The sequence below is a fragment of the Coregonus lavaretus genome, assembly GCF_964263955.1.
Source record: "Coregonus lavaretus genome assembly, contig: HAP1_SCAFFOLD_1417, whole genome shotgun sequence".
NCBI classification, from domain to species: domain Eukaryota; kingdom Metazoa; phylum Chordata; class Actinopteri; order Salmoniformes; family Salmonidae; genus Coregonus; species Coregonus lavaretus.
This window is the reverse complement of record NW_028166711.1, coordinates 79,176-101,595: the sequence shown is the minus strand read 5'-3', so window position 1 is coordinate 101,595 and position 22,420 is coordinate 79,176. Positions and strand designations below refer to the sequence as shown.

At 42.3% G+C, this 22,420-nt stretch overlaps 1 protein-coding gene across 1 annotated transcript; it reads left to right on the top strand.

Moving 5' to 3' along the window:
- The first annotated feature begins 2,309 nt into the window (after positions 1-2,309).
- LOC311114379 (tripartite motif-containing protein 16-like) lies at positions 2,310-21,994 on the top strand. The gene is made up of 6 exons (XM_084189636.1): positions 2,310-2,912; positions 2,983-3,078; positions 19,393-19,626; positions 19,730-19,889; positions 20,015-20,074; positions 20,311-21,994. The coding sequence occupies exons 1-6, from the start codon at positions 2,331-2,333 to the stop codon at positions 20,817-20,819; spliced, it is 1,641 nt and encodes a 546-aa protein (XP_084045762.1). The 5' UTR covers positions 2,310-2,330; the 3' UTR covers positions 20,820-21,994.
- The last annotated feature ends 426 nt before the right edge of the window (positions 21,995-22,420 follow it).

Sequence of the window (22,420 nt, the reverse complement as noted above, 5' to 3'; positions counted from 1 at the left end):
AACAGTGTGTCGCACAAGTTCCTCTTTCTGGTCCTCTGTCTAAACCAACTGTTCTAGGCGGAGTGCCAAAACAGCTTCTGGGTGAGGGGCAGCATCCTGTTGTTGATCCTCTGTCTAAACCAACTGTTCTAGGCGGAGTGCCAAAACAGCTTCTGGGTGAGGCGCAGCATCCTGTTGTTGATCCTCTGTCTAAACCAACTGTTCTAGGCGGAGTGCCAAAAGAGCTTCTGGGTGAGGCGCAGCATCCTGTTGTTGAGATAGAAGTCACAACAGCTCAGCATTAGGGTTGAAAACTGAGATGTGTCAGTTCTCAGAACCCTGTTCCGAGAACTGAAACAACACCCTGATCTCTTGAGTTTGTAAGTGATTGCCCAGTAATTATGCTCTGAGGAGAGATAGGTATTTTATTTTGCCTTTTCAATGCCTTTTCAAAGTGATTTGTGAAACATTCATTTTTAATAAAACTCCAGGACATTTTCCTGTTTAAACCGGTCCTTTGCCTCCAGTGTCCTGGTCATGCCCTGAAAACCCCCTGCAGACAGAGTATTCTACTACCACGGATGGGTAAAAATTACTACATACAATTACAAAATACAGATATAAAAATACCATCAAGATCAATGTATCAAAATAAACTACTAAATACTTGTATTTTGTAATGTATTTCATTCAATGTAATGTATTCATTTTAAATACAAAAACACATTTGCAAGTAACCGATCCGAACACCAACAACATTCTCAGAAACAGTGACAAAACCTTTTTTCTTGCTATGACAGTGACACTGTATTTTGCTATCTACCTTAGTTGAGCAAGTCACTCTGGATAAGCTAGATGACTAAAATGTAAATGTATATGTGAAAATGAACCTACCAAATTAACTGTAAAGCACACTGGGTATTATTATTGGCCTTGTTTAGGGGCGGAGCTCTTTAGAATAATACTCAGCATGCTTTGCAATTATTCATTTTTACATCGACATTTACATTTTAGTCATTTAGCAGACGCACTTATCCAGGGTGACTTTTAATTAGTGCCTTCATCTTAAGACAGCTTGGTGAGACAACAAAATATTACAATCATATCAAGTACATTTTCCCTCAACAAAGTATTTATCAACATGTTTACATATACATGTATATTTAGTTAATTTAACAGACGTTCTTATCACACCATAGTGCTATCAGACTTCTTATACCATTGCAGGGTGAAAGGGGGGCCACAACATGTGAACCGCTATGATAAATTGTGTAGAAAAGTATTTAGTATTTATTTGGAAAATAAAAAATACAAAATGCATTGGAGTGTAGTTCAGCCCAGTGTAATTCTAATGACAAAATATTCAGAAGTAATTAAAATACGTATTTCAAATACATGTAACATAAATACTAACCATCTCTGCCTACTACCCAATCAATCAATCAATTGTATTTTATATAGCCCTTCGTACATCAGCTAATATCTCGAAGTGCTGTACAGAAACCCAGCCTAAAACCCCAAACAGCTAGTAATGCAGGTGTAGAAGCACGGTGGCTAGGAAAAACTCCCTAGAAAGGCCAAAACCTAGGAAGAAACCTAGAGAGGAACCAGGCTATGAGGGGTGGCCAGTCCTCTTCTGGCTGTGCCGGGTGGAGATTATAAAAGAACCATGCCAAGATGTTCAAAAATGTTCATAAGTGACAAGCATGGTCAAATAATAATCAGGAATAAATCTCAGTTGGCTTTTCATAGCCGATCATTAAGAGTTGAAAACAGCAGGTCTGGGACAGGTAGGGGTTCCATAACCGCAGGCAGAACAGTTGAAACTGGAATAGCAGCAAGGCCAGGCGGACTGGGGACAGCAAGGAGTCACCACGGCCGGTAGTCCCGACGTATGGTCCTAGGGCTCAGGTCTCTCAGTTGGCTTTTCATAGCCGATCATTAAGAGTTGAAAACAGCAGGTCTGGGACAGGTAGGGGTTTCGTAACCGCAGGCAGAACAGTTGAAACTGGAATAGCAGCAAGGCCAGGCGGACTGGGGACAGCAAGGTGTCAGCATGCCCGGTAGTCCCGACGTATGGTCCTAGGGCTCAGGTTCTCAGAGAGAAAGAGAGAACGAGAGAATTAGAGAGAGCATACTTAAATTCACACAGGACACTGGATACCCAACACTCTGTCACGCTTCCTCATCAAATAAACCACATCCCCTCTACATACAGAGTACACAGTCAAGAGGAAGCCACTTCCTGTCCTCTGGTGTAGAGTTCCATGAAACAGAAAGTCATCTTTGACACTGAACAGAAAGTTATCTTTGACACTGCCATTGCTTAACCTACGGGAGAGAGCACCAAAATGGCAGAGAATCAGGAACTGTTCTCTTGCTCCATCTGTCTGGATCTACTGAAGGATCCGGTGACTACTGCCTGTGGACACAGCTACTGTATGGGCTGTATTAAAGAAAGCTGGGATCAGGATGATCTGAAAGGTGTCTACAGCTGTCCACAGTGCAGACAGACCTTTACCCCAAGGCCTGTTCTGAACAGGAGCACTGTGTTGGCTGAAGTGGTGGAGAAACTGAAGAAGACAGGACTCCAGGCTGCTCCCCCTCCTGCTCTGTGCTATGCTGGACCTGGAGATGTGGCGTGTGATGTCTGCACTGGGACCAGAAAGCAGAAAGCTCTCATGTCCTGTCTGGTGTGTCTGGCCTCTTACTGTGAGACTCACCTCCAATCTCACTATGAATCTCCTGCTTTGAAGAAGCACAAGCTGGTCAAAGCCACCGCACAACTACAGGAGAAGATCTGCTCTCATCATGACAAACTGCTGGAGGTTTACTGTCGTACCGATCAGCAGTGTATCTGTTATCTGTGTACAATGGATGAACATAAAGGCCATGATACAGTGTCAGCTGCAGCAGAGAGGACTGAGAAACAGGTAAGACCAGAACTACTTGTTGGTTACTGTCTGATAAACAAATAATTAAAGATAGAGTGATTCTCCACAGAGGCAGCTGGGGATGAGTCAGCAGAAAGTCCAGCAGAGATTCCAGGAGAGAGAGAAGGAGCTGAAGGAGCTCAAACAGGCTGTAAAGTCTCTCAAGGTGAGTATTGTTGACCAGAGGAGACACACCATTTCACTTCTCTACTCCAGTCAGAGAGAGAGAGAGGGGGGGGGGGGAGAGGGGCCCCTCTCCAATCCCACTGACCTCACTGTTGGGTACATGCTGTCTGGACTCTTTTCAGAGAATAGACTGCTTAATGTAACCGACGGGATATGAACCAGGTCTACCGCGGTAGAAAGCAACAGCTTGACCGTTACACAAAGAGGACATTCCCTATTGGGCTGAGGGCTGACACTGATTTTGAAATCGCTGGCGGGGCTACTTCATCACATAACCATGAGTAACCATGACTGACTCATGTCCCCTGTACATTAACATGGAGCCCTCTCTCTCTCTCTCTCTCTCTCTCTCTCTCTCTCTCTCTCTCTCTCTCTCTCTCTCTCTCTCTCTCTCTCTCTCTCTCTCTCTCTCTCTCTCTCTCTCTCTCTCTCTCTCTCTCTCTCTCTCTCTCTCTCTCTCTCTCTCTCTCTCTCTCTCTCCCTCTCTCTATTCAATCAATTCAAAGGGCTTCATTGACTCTATTCAAAGGAATAGAGACTTTCAAATGTTATAATTCAAGTGCAAACAGAGTGAGCCATTCGCCAGACTGAGTTCAGGAGGTGAAATGGAAATGAATGAGGGAGAGTTAAGTGAGGTAGAAGGTGTGGTGAAGAGCTCAGAACCAGAGCCTGGCATCAATGGACATGATAAAGAAGAATCTGGTGCAGTAGGAGTTACATTGTAGGAGAACGTGGATCCATACCTTTTGGCAGATCCATTTGTGGTTTCAGGGTGGGTGGGAAAGCAGTTGGGTGCAGTTGAATCAGTGAAGGTAACATGTAGTGGACTTGGGATATTTGTTTGTTACTTCTGACCAGAGGGAGTGGGCGATCCGTGTCACGCAACTTGGGTCAAAATCTGTTTCTTGCTTTGCTCTTAGGAACAGGGCACCATTGAAAGGAGTGATTTCTGGGGTAATGTTAAGTGTGGAGGTGGAGAAATTCAAGTTGAAGATTCCTGGTGTTTGTGATGCCCGCCGTTTGGTGGGATGCATCCAGTCCTTTTGAGTTTTGAGTCTTTACCCGACAAAGTCAAAGGCCAAAGAGTGATATATGATTCAGTAAAGTTAGCTTCTTAGCATTCATAGCAATGGTTATCGACTGTACCGCAGAAATGGAACGTAAATCACAGAAAATAGATGTTGTTGTGGCAGCTGCAGCGAAGTATTTGGGCATACAAGATTAGACTTCAGAAGAGTTCCAGGGTGTGTTGAGTGGTGGTGTCCCGTCCTCCCAGGCCGTTGGCATGGTGCAGGAGCAGATAGGGTCAAAGTAGTGGAATGGGGTAGTGGGTATTTAATGAGTGTAGGGTTAGTTGGAAGGGTGTTTTTTGTATTATTATAATTTCCCCTTTTCCCATTTTGTGTCACAAAGTATAATGGATTTATATTATAGTCCAGTTGGGGGCGGTAATGCAACATATTGGATGCCAACCGCCGTTAAACTCCAAAGAAGAAGAACCGTTATATTATGGCTATGTACAGTATTGTAATGATGTTCATGTCTCTCTCATTCATTAACTTTCATGGTAGTTGGTTGTGTGGGTCTCTGGTTATGAATAGGGTGCTGACAGACAATCGTTGATAGATATTTATAGAGCTCTGATCAGGACGACAATTGATTATGAGTGTATAGTTTATGGAACAGCGGCATGGACAGAATCCAGTATATAGCTTTAAGGATATTGTAGTGTATGTTATTCGTAGGTGTTACCGTCAATCAAGGAGTCTGCTCATACTGAACGTCGATCATAAGGTTTATTCAGATCATAAGCTTCAGCATGAGTAACAGGTGACATGACACCCGGAGAGCAGTAGTGTTGTCCAATTCTGATGTCTGCTCTGACCTATCTTCTTCGTGCACCCCTATTTATAACCAATGCAACAAGATGGCTCCCTCTGCTGGCCAGTTTACAATACACTTCCTGTCTATTATATGTTACATTATACTAACAACCAACATTCCATTTCGTCATGAAAAACATTTAACAAAGGCATAATCTTCAGATACGATATTCCCCCCTTTCGAGACGAAATAAACGTCTCGAAAACAAACAGAATAAGATTATGACTATTAATCATTTATCTCATTGAATATTCTTAACCTTAAACCCAAAAACATTCTCCTCTAGAGTGTAAATACCTTTCTATGAAATACCTGTTTATGAAGTGTGAATACATTACTATGACATATGAACAACTGTTTATGAAGTATGAACACATTACTATGAATTATGAATAAATCTCTATGGAGTGTAAATACATTACTATGAATTATGAATATATCTCTATGGAGTGTGAGAGCGAAAAACTGTCCAGCAGCCATCCATCCATATCAATCAAGACAGTAAAATTCTCTCACCGTCCCTCTGCCCCAGGCAACCACCGTCGGTACTCCAGATAACCTCATAACTCATGTAAATGCATTTGAAACTATGATGTAATTAAATACCCATGTAAACAAAATCCTATCCATAAATATCCACTCTCAGGCTGGTCAACCCATAGGACCTGAAAGGGAATCTCTCCCTGCTTAAACATTCTGTCCCTAACCCCATCGAAACAAACAAAAGCATCTACGATCCTCATCTGCATTCAATAACCTCAAACATAATTATACTAAAATCAATACCTAAGAATATGACACAATTATGTATTACACATCAAATATGTCTATATTTCATTGCAGACACTGGAATGTAGTCCACTACACTTCATCTCCCTGTAATGTCCTCTTCCAACGGACTTGTTGATGATGGAATCAGCCACACCCTCCTTGTTTCCTCTCCTCCAGTCATATTGTCTTTGTTTGAGTATTCCAATCTCCACATGCTTCTCCCACATGCCTCTGGAATGACAAGAAAATAAACGACCAAACAGTATCCTTTGCAAAACAACCACTTTCAAATTAAACCTCCATTTCACCTAAGAATTTAAAAAATGATACATAAATGATGCATGAATCACATTATCCATTCCCCCCATTGATTCATAAATCACACTAAAAATCATACTAATATTGAAAAACCAATTTGAAAAATCATAAAATAATCCAAAATGATATTTATCCCTCAGTTCCACTTGTCCATCTTTATCCAGATCAGGAACAGTCCACACCGGCATCTGAGTGTTGTCTCCAGGCACCACGTCTCCAACCTATCTCAATCTCATAACTTTCTCAAAAATCAGTACAAACATCACACAGTGTTATCAAAGCTTATTATCTTCCCAAATGTTACACCATACCATGAATGAAGTCCCCCCTTCTCCCTTAAACTTATTCTTCAATGATAGGCTTGAAGACTATGACATGTCGCCATGTGTCTGCTAAATGACCAAAATGTAAATGCAATGTCACCCTTTTAACCCTAGATTTAGCTGTATCCAATGCTATCCCTCTTATAATGGTAAAACCTCATATGGAAGCTTCAACGTTGACCTGTAACAACATCCTATCCCCATAGGGTAAGAATATACTCTATCATAATTTCCCCTTATCCTCTAAAATTCCCATAGTCACATTGTCAGTCAAAAGCTAATCTTTTAACCATCAAAGTCCTGCTCTTCTTACTACCTGATATATAAAAAGTAACCTATTATTTGTCATTACTACCCTTAAGGTCATACTTATCCAAAGTTATCATCTAACATCCCAATCTGATCTTTCCATAAACATACCCCTTACCTCATATGTTTTATTAGACTTTTATCCCTCAATATTTCACCTGAATACTTAAGGTTTCCACTGTTACCTGACTTCACATCTAACAATTCCCATTGGGTAATCCATTTACCCAAGAACACTTAAACCCTACTGTTTTGACAACAACTTAATTTTATCTGTCAATGACTGTTGCCAATTCCACAGTTATGACAAAGCTCAAAACTGATTCACACCTGACAGAGGCTGCGCAACCGTCTAACAGGTCCTGGATGGAATTCTCAACAGACATGGACCCTCAAGATTCCTCACTGATTCTTACAGAATGAGTTAATCTATCTCTAATTTTCACAACAGAGGAACGAGCAGCACTGATCAGATGCCCCCCCCCCTCTGTCATCAAAATCAAAAGACCCCATACTGTAGCTTCCATGACGAATCTCTATTCTCCATTTCAGATTAATCTATATTGTTTCTATCTGCTCTATTTTAACCCCATTCGTACCATAACCTCCTGAGTCCCTCTTGCTACCTCTTTAATTTCAGAACAATTGTTGTCAGTATCATACTCCTATATTTGCTATTGCCATAGTATCATTAATCCCTTCCAAAGTTACTCTTAAAGTAGTTGATTTAGCTGCTGTATCAACCCTAATTACTTCTAGTGCAAAGCTACCAACATCCTATTCGATTATTCCCTGTTGGAGTGACTACTGTAATAAACTTATCCTTAACTCCCTCTGTGACTGTGGAAAGTTCCACAGACTTCAAATCTTCCATTATAAGCGTTACTTTATGAATTACATTGCCCTTTAACCAATAATTCCTAACCGAAACAAATTCTAATGCTTGCCCTAAATAAGTACACATATATTCTCCCTAACCTTTCTCTATAATATTACGCAACATAAGTGAACAGTCACTCCTAACCCTATTCCAAACTATACCTCCTTCTACTCCTGGTCCTGATAACAATACTTATTCTCCATATTTATCTCTCCATATGAGAGAAACGTCCCCATCTTAAACCATAATAAGTATTTTTCCCCCTAAAATTGGTGCTGTATTGGTTCCCTTATAATCAAATGCAATATGTTTATGACTTTAATACCTATCAATGTTGAAAGAGTTAAATTGCTTCTCCCTGTTGTTATAATAGACTGAAGTGTTAATGTCCTTAGTTACTCCTAGTTTTCCCCAAAGGAAAAAAAAATGGTCTTTGCTTGTACTTCCATCTATCACCACTAGTGTCACTTTTTCCCCCTTTCAGTTCTACCTCTAAACTTTAAACTTTTGATTACACAAAATACACCTATAATGACATTGATCTCCCTGCTGGAAACTGTAAATATAGATACTCAATCACCCTCAATCTTCTCTTATCATTCAGCAACACATACTTTCTCAATGCATCTGCTCCTAACCGATCTAAACTCCTCCCCTATCTTCCCACTAAACGTTAAAATGTCCTTCCTCACTGTTCTCTCTCTGTCTTACTACTAACTTTGAAACTTAGCTTACTGTCTCAGAGTTCCTTCACCCCTAGTTCTCCTAACCTATTTTAATCTAATCTTTTCTCTCATAACATTTAAAACCTTTTCCCCTGATTTATTGACAAAATCTCTTACCACCAAATTTTAGAATATGTGATTGGGAAAGTTCCCCACCTGCTTCTGACTCATTACACACAGACTTGGCAAAACCGACTAAACACCTTTTAGCCTAACCTCAAATCTCTTAGTGTAAGAATGTAACCCAAAATAACAGTCACCCCTATTAAGTTTTTTCCCAGACAGATTGTCTAACATGTAATCTAATACATTATCATCCTTCCTATGATATTATCTTTTAAGCAAATGATTCCCAAAAAACCCTACTTCTTAAAATATTCTACCAGACAGTCAGTATGCCTCTGATTGAACACTTAAATTTACACCATGCATCTCTTCCCAACACTGCCATAACAGCATCTTCTAATATTAGTATGTCTCTTTTACTTCCTCTTTGACTTTTATAGCAGAGCTCAATTGATTCCCTAAGAGTAATTAAACTATTTTACTACTTCCAATCCCTATCCTAACCTAATTAGTTTATTTTACATAGTGATATGTTTAACCTTTTTAGACTGAACCCAGATAAGTTTTCCCCTATTCACTATCACTTCTAATGGTCAGTTGTTTCAACTGTTAGCTATTTCCTCTTCTTCTCTAATCGATGCTCTCAGCAATGCACCCCCCTTCATCTCTTCTAGAACAGGTGATCTTTTTCTCCTTCATCTTCCTCTGTTGTTTTCTCCTGTTCTTGTTGCATGAACATGTAAAGTACCCAATCTGTCCATAATTATACCAGTCTTCTGAAAGTTGCTGAAAGTGTAGCTGAAATATTCCTCCTTCTTCTTTGTTCTTCTCCCTCTCCAATTCTGTGTCTGTCCAGAAACTGACAGTCTATATGGAACATCTGGTCCCCCCTTGGCTGGTACAATTGCCTTTGATATTGTTCAGTTAAAGCTGTAACAGTGATTGTTGATTTGATTCACTCTGATTCTTCATAACCAACACTTCTTTTCTTCTTCTCCACCACCAGTTATAAGTTGTATTTGATAGAGTTTTCTTCGTCCGGTTCTTCTCGTTGTGGACCTATCAGTATTCTTCAAAAGGTTATCTTCTAAGTTCTGTTCTTGAAATATCATCTTCCATCATCTTCTTACTTTTCTTCATCAGAACTCGAATATCTTGTCTTCTTCTTCGTTCAACTTTCATCCGAGATCAAGTCTCCAGTATCCTTCTTTCCTCTCTTGCCACTTCCTTCTGATCACAGAGTCACCTCCACCCATGGCCTCTCATCAATCACTCTCATCGTCATCATCGTCATCTCCTTAAGTTCCCAGACATCTCGGTTTTCTTCCGTCTTCTGGATTCATCTTCATCGTTGTTTCTGCTCGTATTCGTCTTCATCTCTGATGCCATAATCACCCTGCTGGATGATGTCTTTCTGCTGAATCCATGTGAGAAAGGTGTACTAACATCTGCCATTAGTCTCCCCCAACACTACTCTAACCCTACTTTGATTAAAAAATGACTATTTTAATCAATTTTCCCCTATATCAAGCCCTTTATATTCCTTTATTGTGAACTATCCTATTTTAGACTATTTAAGTTATATAGACTTCCCCCCTGTAATTATTAATATAACCCTAACAACTCCAAATAAATCCTGAATAATAAACCCAATTTTTATTCCTATATCCTATGTCACCAATATCAATTAGTGTTGAGTATATCTCACCACAACCCATCAACTGCCAGTAAATGCAAGTTAGTCATCTTCAGACTAAAATACCCCTAAACAAAGCCTTTTAACCCCTTGCTCTAACCCCTAATTATCATAAATTTACAGAAGAATCCTCAATCCATCCTGGATTCCCAACACATCTGTAATTAAACCCCAGTGATGCACATAGCCTCCAAAATGCAATTTTTAATGAAATAGAATTTGCCAAGCCCCTTGTAAAATCGTCATAACATCACATATCCTGTTAGGGAAAGATCTTGTAACCATAATCAGTACCAAAACCTTTTTTTGACTTGATCCTCTGCCACGTGACGTGATCACTTCCTGTATCTCCTCGCTCCCCCCACTTAGCGTTCCTCTCATATGACAGAAGAACAAAGACACAACATAACATTTAGTCGTTAATGCAGTCACTGAGTATCTCCAACCATTCAATATTCGTTTGTTCTACATTATTCACTCTAAGACTAAACTCAGAATTAAATAAATCGCTCAAAAACCTTTTTATTTTTTATTTTAATCCGTTATTTAATTCTTTAATTAAATGTATTATAATCCGCTACCATATATCTAATTTATAAATTCAATAGGCTACAAAGCAAGTTTCATCTTCAACCAATCTCTAAACTAGAATACTCGTGCTAAAATCTCTCTGTCTGTGTGTTTCTCCGTCTCCCTGCAGCCCCCATGTGTTGTTTTGCAGAATCCCACGCATGCGCAAATATCATTTATTACATAGATCGCTCCAAAACATTTCATTTAATCTTAATCGTTTTATTTTAATTAATTATACTCCGTCAACATATATTTGATCTATAAATGTACTACATCGCCAAATAGTTTAACGTTCACATAACAGTTACTTTAACGATTTTAAAAGTCGTGTTCACCTCTCTCTTCCGGTAGCCCTTACCCCTGAAAAGAAGCCTGAAACAATCACATGACCGTACTGGCCACCATTTTGTTCCGTCGCCTCAGCACGACCGCATGTCGAAGATTTAGTGCCGTAAACCAAAACGTGTCATAATCTCGTGTCATAAACTCCCCCTTTCTGTAGTGTAGTGTCGCAAAATTAAACGCATGCGCATAACCATTCAAAAATACTTTTCACCGTGGAAGAAAGATTCTCTCTTCTCTCTCCCCAAACATAATACCAGTCCAGCTGTAATTCCCATTTCCCCCTTATAATCAAACAACATTTAACAGCGCTCACAAAACATACAACCTGACTTACAAACACATAAACAAGTTTAAGAGACTTTCACCCGTCGCAACGGAATCTCTAAGGATATCCGTTAGCATGTAGCACGCAATACAATTAGCATTCAACCTTAGCAGCTAGCTTAGCCTACGGTACATCGTGACACAAAACACAATTAGCACTAGCCTCCACCCCAGCCACCATGATGTAGCATGATTCACAGCCTCAAGCCTTAACAAAAATTAGCCTTTAGCCTCAAGCCTTAGCATTTAGCATTTCGCCACGATGTACCACGTGACCCGAACCATACAATCAAGCCTTAGCAACGAGGCACCACGTGGCCTGAAACAATCCAGCCTTAGCTTCAGCCTCTAGCCAACAGCGGCCTACAACACAAATCAATATCCTGCACCGTGGCCAAATAAATAATCGTCCAATTCTCTCCCCGTCTAACTTTTTGTTGCCTTGAAAGATGAATCTCATATCAAGCGGTTACCCCCAACCAATTACCCGTCGGCCAGAGGCGGAGTATAACATAGATACACCAATTCACTTCATAATTTCCGCTTAAGAAATCAACCTGCCAAAGCCTACCACTTAACACAGGATTTGTAGCCCACTTAATAATAATAATAATTATTATTACAAGTCGCCTCGTTTCGAGGTCTTTTCCGTATTCCCGGTGCCCTAATTATGCAGATATCTCCCAACATATATTCTCTACCAATCCATTTGTACAATCCATTGTTGTAAACAGCGTTTACACATCAACCAAATTTAGAATATTTTCGTTCAGACTCCCAGTTAACAGCAACACCATACCTCAATAACGACCCAAGTACTTTTAACTGTGCACCGTCAAAGCCCTCCCCCCAATCAACGAAATGACTAGGGTCCAAAGTTTGTGAATCATCTCACCTTTAGCCGGCTTGAACAATAGTCAATTCACGAATCCAGGAAAGGGACCAATAACGATGCAATCAATATCTCAGCGGAGCCTCCATTATGTAGTGTATGTTATTCGTAGGTGTTACCGTCAATCAAGGAGTCTGCTCATACTGAACGTCGATCATAAGGTTTATTCAGATCATAAGCTTCAGGATGAGTAACAGGTGACATGACACCCGGAGAGCAGTAGTGTTGTCCAATTCTGATGTCTGCTCTGACCTATCTTCTTCGTGCACCCCTATTTATAACCAATGCAACAAGATGGCTCCCTCTGCTGGCCAGTTTACAATACACTTCCTGTCTATTATATGTTACATTATACTAACAACCAACATTCCATTTCGTCATGAAAAACATTTAACAAAGGCATAATCTTCAGATACGATAATATCTATTGGTGCATTTAAATCAACATCTGTATGTACAGTGGGGAAAAAAAGTATTTAGTCAGCCACCAATTGTGCAAGTTCTCCCACTTAAACAGATGAGAGAGGCCTGTAATTTTCATCATAGGTACACGTCAACTATGACAGACAAATTGAGGGAAAACAATCCTGAAAATCACATTGTAGGATTTTTTATGAATTTATTTGCAAATTATGGTGGAAAATAAGTATTTGGTCACCGACAAACAAGCAAGATTTCTGGCTCTCACAGACCTGTAACTTCTTCTTTAAGAGGCTCCTCTGTCCTCCACTCGTTATCTGTATTAATGGCACCTGTTTGAACTTGTTATCAGTATAAAAGACACCTGTCCACAACCTCAAACAGTCACACTCCAAACTCCACTATGGCCAAGACCAATGAACTGCCAAAGGACACCAGAAACAAAATTGTAGACCTGCACCAGGTTGGGAAGAAATCAACTGTGGGAGCAATTATTAGGAAATGGAAGACATACAAGACCACTGATAATCTCCATCGATCTGGGGCTCCACGCAAGATCTCACCCCGTGGGGTCAAAATGATCACAAGAACGGTGAGCAAAAATCCCAGAACTACACGGGAGGACCTAGTGAATGACCTGCAGAGAGCTGGGACTAAAGTAACAAAACCTACCATCAGTAACACACTACGCCGCCAGGACTCAAATCCTGCAGTGCCAGACATGTCCCCTTGCTTAAGCCAGTACATGTCCAGGCCCATCTGAAGTTTACTAGAGGATTGAGAGAATGTCATATGGTCAGATGAAACCAAAATAGAACTTTTTGGTAAAAACTCAACTTGTCGTGCTTGGAGGACAAAGAATGCTGAGTTGCATCCAAAGAACACCATACCTACAGTGAAGCATGGGGGTGGAAACATCATGCTTTGGGTCCGTTTTTCTGCAAAGGGACCAGGACGACTGATCCGTGTAAAGGAAAGAATGAATGGGGCCATGTATCGTGAGATTTTGAGTGAAAACCTCCTTCCATCAGCAAGGGCATTGAAGATGAAACGTGTCTGGGTCTTTCAGCATGACAATGATCCCAAACACACCGCCCGGGCAACAAAGGAGTGGCTCAAGAAGAACCACATTAAGGTCCTGGAGTGGCCTACCCAGTCTCCAGACCTTAATCCCATAGAAAATCTGTGGAGGGAGATGAAGGTTCGAGTTGCCAAACGTCAGCCTCGAAACCTTAATGACTTGGAGAAGATCTGCAAAGAGGAGTGGGACAAAATCCCTCCTGAGATGTGTGCAAACCTGGTGGCCAACTACAAGAAACGTCTGACCTCTGTGATTGCCAACAAGGGTTTTGCCACCAAGTACTAAGTCATGTTTTGCAGAGGGGTCAAATACTTATTTCCCTCATTAAAATGCAAATCAATTTATAACATTTTTGAAATGCTTTTTTCTGGATTTTTTTGTTGTTATTCTGTCTCTCACTGTTCAAATAAACCTACCATTAAAATTATAGACTGATCATTTCTTTGTCAGTTTGCAAACGTACAAAATCAGCAGGGGATCAAATACTTTTTTTAAGCACAATTGACTAAATACTTTTTATCCCCAGATAGTGGGCTCACAGGAGCAGGCGTTTACGTTCCTGAATTTGATGTGCAGATATGTAGAAGACTAACAGATGAACTGTCAGTATACTCAGTTGAACTGTTGGTGATAATAGTTGCCCTCCAGTGGGTGGAGGACGTACAACCTGTTAGAATTATAGTATGGTCAGATTCTCTGTCTGTATTGAATAGTTTATCATCTGGTAAATCTAATAGGAGTGACTTGCTATTGGAGGTATTCATGCTATTTTGGAGAATTGAGAGAATGGGTGTAGTAGTGAGATTCTGCTGGGTCCCAGCACATTCGGGTGTGGAAGGGAATGAAATTGTAGGCCAGTTAGCTAAAAGAGCTTTGAAACTAGATATATACAAGATTTGAAGGTCAGATTAGGAAGGAAGAGGTGGTGTTTACTAGATTGCGCTTAGGACATTGTACATTGATCTCGTCATTACATCTGGTTGGCAAGCATGGGAAGGGTTTGTGTCTGGGGGGTACGGTCGATGAAACGGTGGAGCATGTGTTGTTATATTGTTGTAAGTATGTTGAAGAGAGGGAAATATTGAAGTTTAGGGTCATTGAGGTTGGACGGGGTTGGACGGGGTTGGAAGGGATTTAGGGGATGGGGGAGGGTCTATTAGAAGTTAGTAGGGATCTTCTTTCTTTTCTCAGAAGTACTGAGTTAAGTAGGAGGATTTAGAAATGTTGGAAACCGTGATTGACCACACACTCCAGCACAGTAGGTGGCGGCATGCACCTTTAATGTTGGTTTGTGGAACGCCATTTTATCATAGAAGAAGAAGTTGGTTGTGTGAGAGATTTGTGGTTCGTGAGGAGGGCTACTATTCTTTTTTCTTTTGTTTCTTGCGTATTTTCTGAATTTATTTTCTGATGGTGGAGGGTTTGTTTATTGGTTTCCACTGTTTATCGTTTAGAGTTGAGGAGGGAGTAGGGGTAGTTTGTTAGGGCGGCGTGATGGCCTCAACCGAGTGGAGAAGAAACGCTGTCGCTTCGGGTGTGTTCCGGAGAAAGGTGTGGAGGAAGTTTTGCTCATGGTCGGCGAACAGGTTGGAGCGGAACATCTGCACTCTAAATCCAGAATGAACAAGGCGGTGGTTGTGTTTATGAAAAAGGTTTGTCTTGTTGTGAGTGGGTTTTTTTGTGAGGGGTGTGTTGGTGCAGATGTCGCCTCTTTCGACAAGAGTTGTGGTGGCTAATCTGCCTCCGTTTATTGCTTACGAACAGACCGCAAGTAGTTGGTTAGTTTTGGTAAATTTGCAAGTGGTTTTCGTGTGCTCTCGGCTGGGTGCCAAGCGGAATCCGTTAAACATGTCTCTTTTCGTAGACAAGTGTTTGTTTCTTAACAAACCTCAAGGTTACACAGGGGATGGGTGGAACACAGGGTTTGCTAGCACAGATAGTTTTCGGTGTTTCTAGTGTGGGGATCATTAGTTATAGGCTACAAGCAGCAATATGATTGATAGGTAGGACAGGTATTGAACCCAAATAATCCCTACTCAGATGCGCTAACCTCAATCCTAGTAAACATGCATTATAAAAACCTTCTATATAAAATTATCTCATATTGGGAGTAAATAGCCTCTGAATAGAAAATAAAAAACACTGCATCTTCCAGCCCACCAATAAATTACATAATGCAACCGTCGCGGTTAGCATATTTACCTCAACATGCCCCTCGCTTGCGTGAGAAGGCTGAGTGCTCGATGCTGGTTGATGAATTTGACAATTAATGTACTAGGAAAATAAGTTTTTGTCGACCAGAGGTGACTGAATTAATGTTCAGGCGTATTGATAATCATTATAGTAATGAAGTATAATTTCAAAACATGACCATAAAAACAGGTAATAATAAACATGAATCAACATTATATTACTTCACAGTAATGTGTTAAATGCTTTTTCAGTCCTTCCTCTTGCGTTAGCAGTGTGGAAAGGGACAGTAAAAAGCTCAGGCAGGAGGAGTTTTCCTGTGAGGTGGAGTGGTGGTGTATCCAGGGAGAGAACTAAACTAATCTTCTGAAATGTCATTCATGGTCTTATGCTGCCATCTATTGGAATTATTAAGCAACTGCAGTAGTACTGAATAAAGTGTTTTTCCTTACTAAAGTAGTGATGACTCAGAATTGCAAAAAAAATGGCAGGGGTACCAGGAGGGAGGAGAGTACATTTTTTACATTTTAGTCATTTAGCAGATGCTCTTATCCAGAGCGACTTAAAGTTATTGCAGTGCATACATTTTCATACTGTCCCCCCATGGAAAACGAACCCACAATCCTGGCGTTGCAAGCGCCATGCTCTACCAACTGAGCTACACGGTAGTAGTGCATGGCCAAGTGGTGGTGCGCAGGCCGTGGAGAAAGCGGTGGTGTGGAGGGTTGCAGCTGGGCTACATGAGCTGAGGCAGGTTTCTGTAGTAACAGAGACTCCGGTGGGCGAAGGCTTGGTGGGCTCATCCCAGGAAATATTGCCTGTCATTGGGGAAGAGGCTCTGATCAGGGGGGAAGTGCAGGGGGGCAGAGACTGGGGAGGAGGAAGAAGAGGGGGGAGGTGAGTCTGCGGGAGCGGAGGACCAGGCGTCTCGTTTTCAGACGGCTCATTGGGTCCTTAGCTGTCAGCCAGTCAGGCTGAGTGCCCAGTATATACGGTGAGAGAACTTTCTAGGTTCCTGATGGAGACTAAAGGGGAAAAAGAAGATTCTGCTGGAGTCTTATTTGATTGATCCTGGAAGGTTTGTAAGGTCAGTACAACACGTGATGAAGAATGAGGGGTTTAGTGTCCTCTCACCCAGGAAGCGGTATAGGCTGTGAAAATGGGTCATGGGTTCTTAAGGGCATGTCTTCAGAATCTGCTTAAATTGATGTTTTTTTCTGGCATGGCGGCTTCATGTGCTTCTCTACTGGTTTCTGATTGTGGTGATTTCCCTCCCACCTCTTATGGAGATTTCACGGTTAGACTTCCTTAACATGAACGGCAGCAGAGACTGGGAGAATAAGTCAAACAAAAACATTAAAATGTCAAAAGAGGTGTGTAAGGGTAGGTTGTTATGTGGTTAGCGCCAAAATCAATTTCCTTGTCTTTGCTTTCCAAAATGTGTCTGCACCTAGTACAGGGCTCAGTTCTCTGTTTCAACAGGGCCCAGGCAGGTATCCTATTGGAAATTCCATGTAAAGCTCTTCCAAGATGCCACTTTTTGCTCAAACTTCCAAGGCTTTTGGGAGAGGTGGGGACAGCAGAAGGGGGAGTTTGAGTCTCACAGTCAGTGGTGGGACGTAGGGAAAGCCCAGATTCAGGTTTTCAGTCAGCAGTATACATATTTTTCCTCTTCAGAGGCCAGGAGAGTACTGGGGGAGCTTGAGCGGTTCATAAGTGAGGTGGAGGCTGAGCTGGTGGGGCAAGGTAGGGTGGGGCTACAAGATAATCTATCTGAACTACGCAGGGACCTAGTGGCTTTCATTTCAGAGAAAGCAAAAGGATCACTTGTAAGAGCTAGTTTTTCCATGTTGAGGGAGATGGATGCTCCCAGCTCTTTTGGGTTGGAGAAACAGAGTGGGGAAACCAAGAAAATCCATTGTTTACGTTGGTCTGATGGGCGTGTAACTTCTGTTGTGGGGAGATGAGGGAGCCTGATGGGTGGGTAACTTCTGTTGTTGGGGAGATGAGGGAGCCTGATGGGTGGGTAACTTCTGTTGTGGGGAGATGAGGGAGCCTGAGGGTGGGTAACTTCTCTTGTGGGGAGATGAGGGAGCCTGATGGGTGGGTAACTTCTGTTGTGGGGAGATGAGGGAGCCTGATGGGTGGGTAACTTCTGTTGTGGGGGAGATGAGGGAGCCTGATGGGTGGCTAACTTCTGTTGTGGGGAGATGAGGGAGCCTGATGGGTGGGTAACTTCTGTTGTGGGGAGATGAGGGAGCCTGATTGGTGGGTAACTTCTGTTGTGGGGAGATGAGGGAGCCTGATGGGTGGGTAACTTCTGTTGTGGGGAGATGAGGGAACCTGATGGGTGGGTAAGGAGGGACAGGGCTCCTCCGCAGCTTCCAGGGGGGTTGCAGTGGGGCTGTGAGTGGCTCAAGATGCTTGGGGTGTATCTGGGCTCGGAGGGGTGGGGTTCGGAAGAAATGGGAAGCGGTGGTGTCGAGGCTGACGAAGTGGAGGTGGCTCATCTCCCAAGTGGCATACAGAGGGACGGTGCTGATCATCAACAACTTGGTGGCATCCTCTCTATGGCTTAAATTGGCCATTCTCAACGCCCCCGGTGGTCTGCTTGTGGACCTGCAGCGCAAGTTAGTGAATTTTTTCTGGTCAGGGTGGCAGCGTTCTGACTCAGCAAAACAGAGGCTACTGTACCGTATGGAGGTGGGCTGGAGGGAACCAGCATGTGCTCTGTTGAGGATGGCTGGTGGATTGGGGCTGGATCAGCAGATCTTCATCATGCGGCAGGAGAGACTCAATACAGCAGGGGTCTCAGATTTCTATGCTGCAGTACTGAGGGCTGGAGCAGCCTGAGGAGGGGCCACCACCGTTTCCACTACTGCAAGTGACAGCAGAGACTGGGGACTGGCAGGAGAGTCCGGAGGACTTACTGACTTTTAACACTCTGAGCTTAGTGGGAGTGAAGGGGCATCATTGGCAGGTGGTTGTGGGGGCTGAGAGCATGGCAGGGTATAGGTGGAGGGGCTCTATAAGCTCCCAGTGCTGGAAAGGTCAGGGGTCCTCCAGTGGAGGGTATTACATGGAGCCCTGGACACCAATAGCTGGTTGGCTCGGGTTGACCTGGGAGTTGGGGAGGGGTGTCCGTTTTCTGCAATGACAGACTGTTCATCATGTTTTTTCTGTGTTGCCAGGGTAATGCCATTACTGTTGACGCCTTAGGGTTGAGTTTGAGTTGTACAAAATGATCAACAGTGTGGAGATGTTTCAGGAGGTATGGGGGCTCAGGGGGGCTGTCTGTACGGCTGGAGAGGAGGGGTTGGATGGACGGTTGGAATGTGCTGCTGGTTGGTGTATTGTACTGTGGTGTTGGGTACTGGATAATGTGATTGTGTGGAGGTTGTGGTGTCACGCAATGTGTTTTTAGGGGTGGGGGTGTTAGTGTAATGAGGATGGCTCATTAAAGTAAGACAAGTCAGTCTCTCTCTCTCTCTTAACAGCGCTCTGCACAGGCAGCAGTGAAGGACAGTGATAAGATCTTTACCGAGCTGATCCGCTCCATTGAGAGAAGGCGCTCTGAGGTGAAGGAGCTGATCAGAGCCCAAGAGAAGGCTCAAGTGAGTCAAGCTGAAGGACTCCTGGAGCAACTGGAGCAGGAGATAGCTGAGCTGAGGAAGAGAAGCACTGAGCTGGAGCAGCTCTCACACACAGAGGATCACATCCATTTCCTCCAGGTAACTCAACTGCCTTGATACAAAAAATGTGATATGAAACTAAAACTCAATGTGAAACTCTCAATCATTTGGTTCTGTTCTCTCTCTCTCTCTCTCCCCCCAGAGTTATCAGTCTCTCTCCGGTACCAGTGTATCTTCAGACTTACCCAGCATCGTTGTCCGTCCTCTTCAGTACTTTGGAGATGTGAGTAAGACTGTGTCTGAACTGAGAGAGAAACTAGAAGACGTCCTTAAAGGAGAATGGACCAAGATCTCCACTACAGGTGTGTTGAAAATAATAAGAACATCAACTTTAGACCATTGAAAGTTCCCTACTAGTCATATACATGTGGAATATGGTGTGATGATAACATTCCCTCTCTCTGTGAATGTGTTTGTGTGTCTGTAGTGAATATAGTGGATGTTGTACTGCCTCCAGAGCCCAAGACCAGAGAACAGTTCTTACAATGTGAGTCTCTTTATTCTGAAGTAACTAACAGTCTCTTTTTACTGACACTCCTAACAATCCCTCTAGAAATATATAGCAATAGTAGATCTAATCAAAGACTGGGTATCTATCTGACTCCTCATATTTCTCTGATTTGATCTCTGCTGTGCTCTAATCAAAGACAGGGTAGATACAGTATCTGACTTCACTTATTGTTCTAACTCCCCTCATTGGTCTCTGCTCTGCTCTTCTCCCAGATTCCTGTCAGCTCACAGTGGACCCAAACACAGCACACAAACACCTCTCTCTGTCTGAAGGGAACAGAAAGGTGACCTATACAAACCAAGAACAACCATATCCTGTTCATCCAGACAGATTCACAAACAACTTGATGGTTCTGTGTAGAGAGGGTCTGTCTGGACGCTGTTACTGGGAGGTGGAGTGGAGTGGGTTGTGTATTACAGCAGTCTCATATAAAGACATCAGCAGAACAGGGACAGATGGTCAATTTGGACTCAATAACAAGTCCTGGAGTTTACACTACTATAGTGATGGTTATTGGTTCAGACACAATAATGTTAAGACTAAAGTTTCAGGCCCTCGGTCCTCCAGAGTAGGAGTGGACCTGGATCACAAGGCAGGTACTCTGTCCTTCTACAGTGTCTCTGACACAATGACCCTCCTCCACAGAGTCCAAACCACATTCACTCAGCCCCTCTATCCTGGGTTTAATCTCAATGGTACTGCTGAGCTGGTTAAACTGTAGTAGGGTCCACATAGATACTAGTCATGCTGGTGTAGTCTATAGCTGAGCTGGTTAAACTGTAGTAGGGTCCACATAGATACTAGTCATGCTGGTGTAGTCTATAGCTGAGCTGGTTAAACTGTAGTAGGGTCCACATAGATACTAGTCATGCTGGTGAAGTCTATAGCTGAGCTGGTTAAACTGTAGTAGGGTCCACATAGATACTAGTCATGCTGGTGTAGTCTATAGCTGAGCTGGTTAAACTGTAGTAGGGTCCACATAGATACTAGTCATGCTGGTGTAGTCTATAGCTGAGCTGGTTAAACTGTAGTAGGGTCCACATAGATACTAGTCATGCTGGTGTAGTCTATAGCTGAGCTGGTTAAACTGTAGTAGGGTCCACATAGATACTAGTCATGCTGGTGTAGTCTATAGCTGAGCTGGTTAAACTGTAGTAGGGTTCACATAGATACTAGTCATGCTGGTGTAGTCTATAGCTGAGCTGGTTAAACTGTAGTAGGGTCCACATAGATACTAGTCATGCTGGTGTAGTCTATAGCTGAGCTGGTTAAACTGTATTAGGGTCCACATAGATACTAGTCATGCTGGTGTAGTCTATAGCTGAGCTGGTTAAACTGTAGTGGGGTCCACATAGATACTAGTCATGCTGGTGTAGTCTATAGCTGAGCTGGTTAAACTGTAGTAGGGTCCACATAGATACTAGTCATGCTGGTGTAGTCTATAGCTGAGCTGGTTAAACGGTAGTAGGGTCCACATAGATACTAGTCATGCTGGTGTAGTCTATAGCTGAGCTGGTTAAACTGTAGTAGGGTCCACATAGATACTAGTCATGCTGGTGTAGTCTATAGCTGAGCTGGTTAAACTGTAGTAGGGTCCACATAGATACTAGTCATGCTGGTGTAGTCTATAGCTGAGCTGGTTAAACTGTAGTAGGGTCCACATAGATACTAGTCATGCTGGTGGTGATGGTCCCCAGATGTGATGATTCATTCTGCTCTGTTTTTATGTACAATGATTTGATTGATTTGATCTTCAGAAGATGTTATGAATTACAATTCAATGCATTCATTTTTTTTTTAAGTGCAATGTTTTAATCTTATATATTCACATTAATCATGATGTATGCTGTTAATGTATGTTGGTTGTCATTCAGAACCATTGAAATGTTTTCTCAATTGGTTCTCTGTCTCAATGTCATTTTCCTCAGTATCATGGAACAGGTAGTGTTACTTACTTGCTAATTGAACTATATGGGCCGGTTTCCCGGACACAGATGAAGCCTAGTCCTAGACTAAAAAGCATGTTCAATGGAGATGTCCGGGAAACCGGCCCTAAATTTGGCATCTTTTATTCTCCCGTACTGCTCAGTCAAGCAACATTAAACCTGTCCAGCAGGTGGTGTTATTAACCAAACAATAAAAACAGCAAATATCTAGACTTGCCACTCAGTATATCAGTAATGTTCAGAATTGTACTTTAATATCATTGGAGATTGATGGTCTTTTTAATCCACTATCTAGAGTCAGGAACAGATGAAGTTAGGTCTGCTACTGTTCAGTTATTAAATATGATTCATGGTGATGGGAAATAAAAAATCCATC

Coding starts and splice junctions, on each gene's coding strand:
- LOC311114379 (XM_084189636.1), top strand. CDS start 2,331: ATGGCAGAGAATCAGGAACTGTTCTCTTGCTCCATCTGTCTGGATCTA. Junction 3,079..19,392: donor AGGCTGTAAAGTCTCTCAAG/GTGAGTATTGTT, acceptor CTCTCTTAACAG/CGCTCTGCACAGGCAGCAGT. Junction 19,627..19,729: donor ATCACATCCATTTCCTCCAG/GTAACTCAACTG, acceptor CTCTCCCCCCAG/AGTTATCAGTCTCTCTCCGG.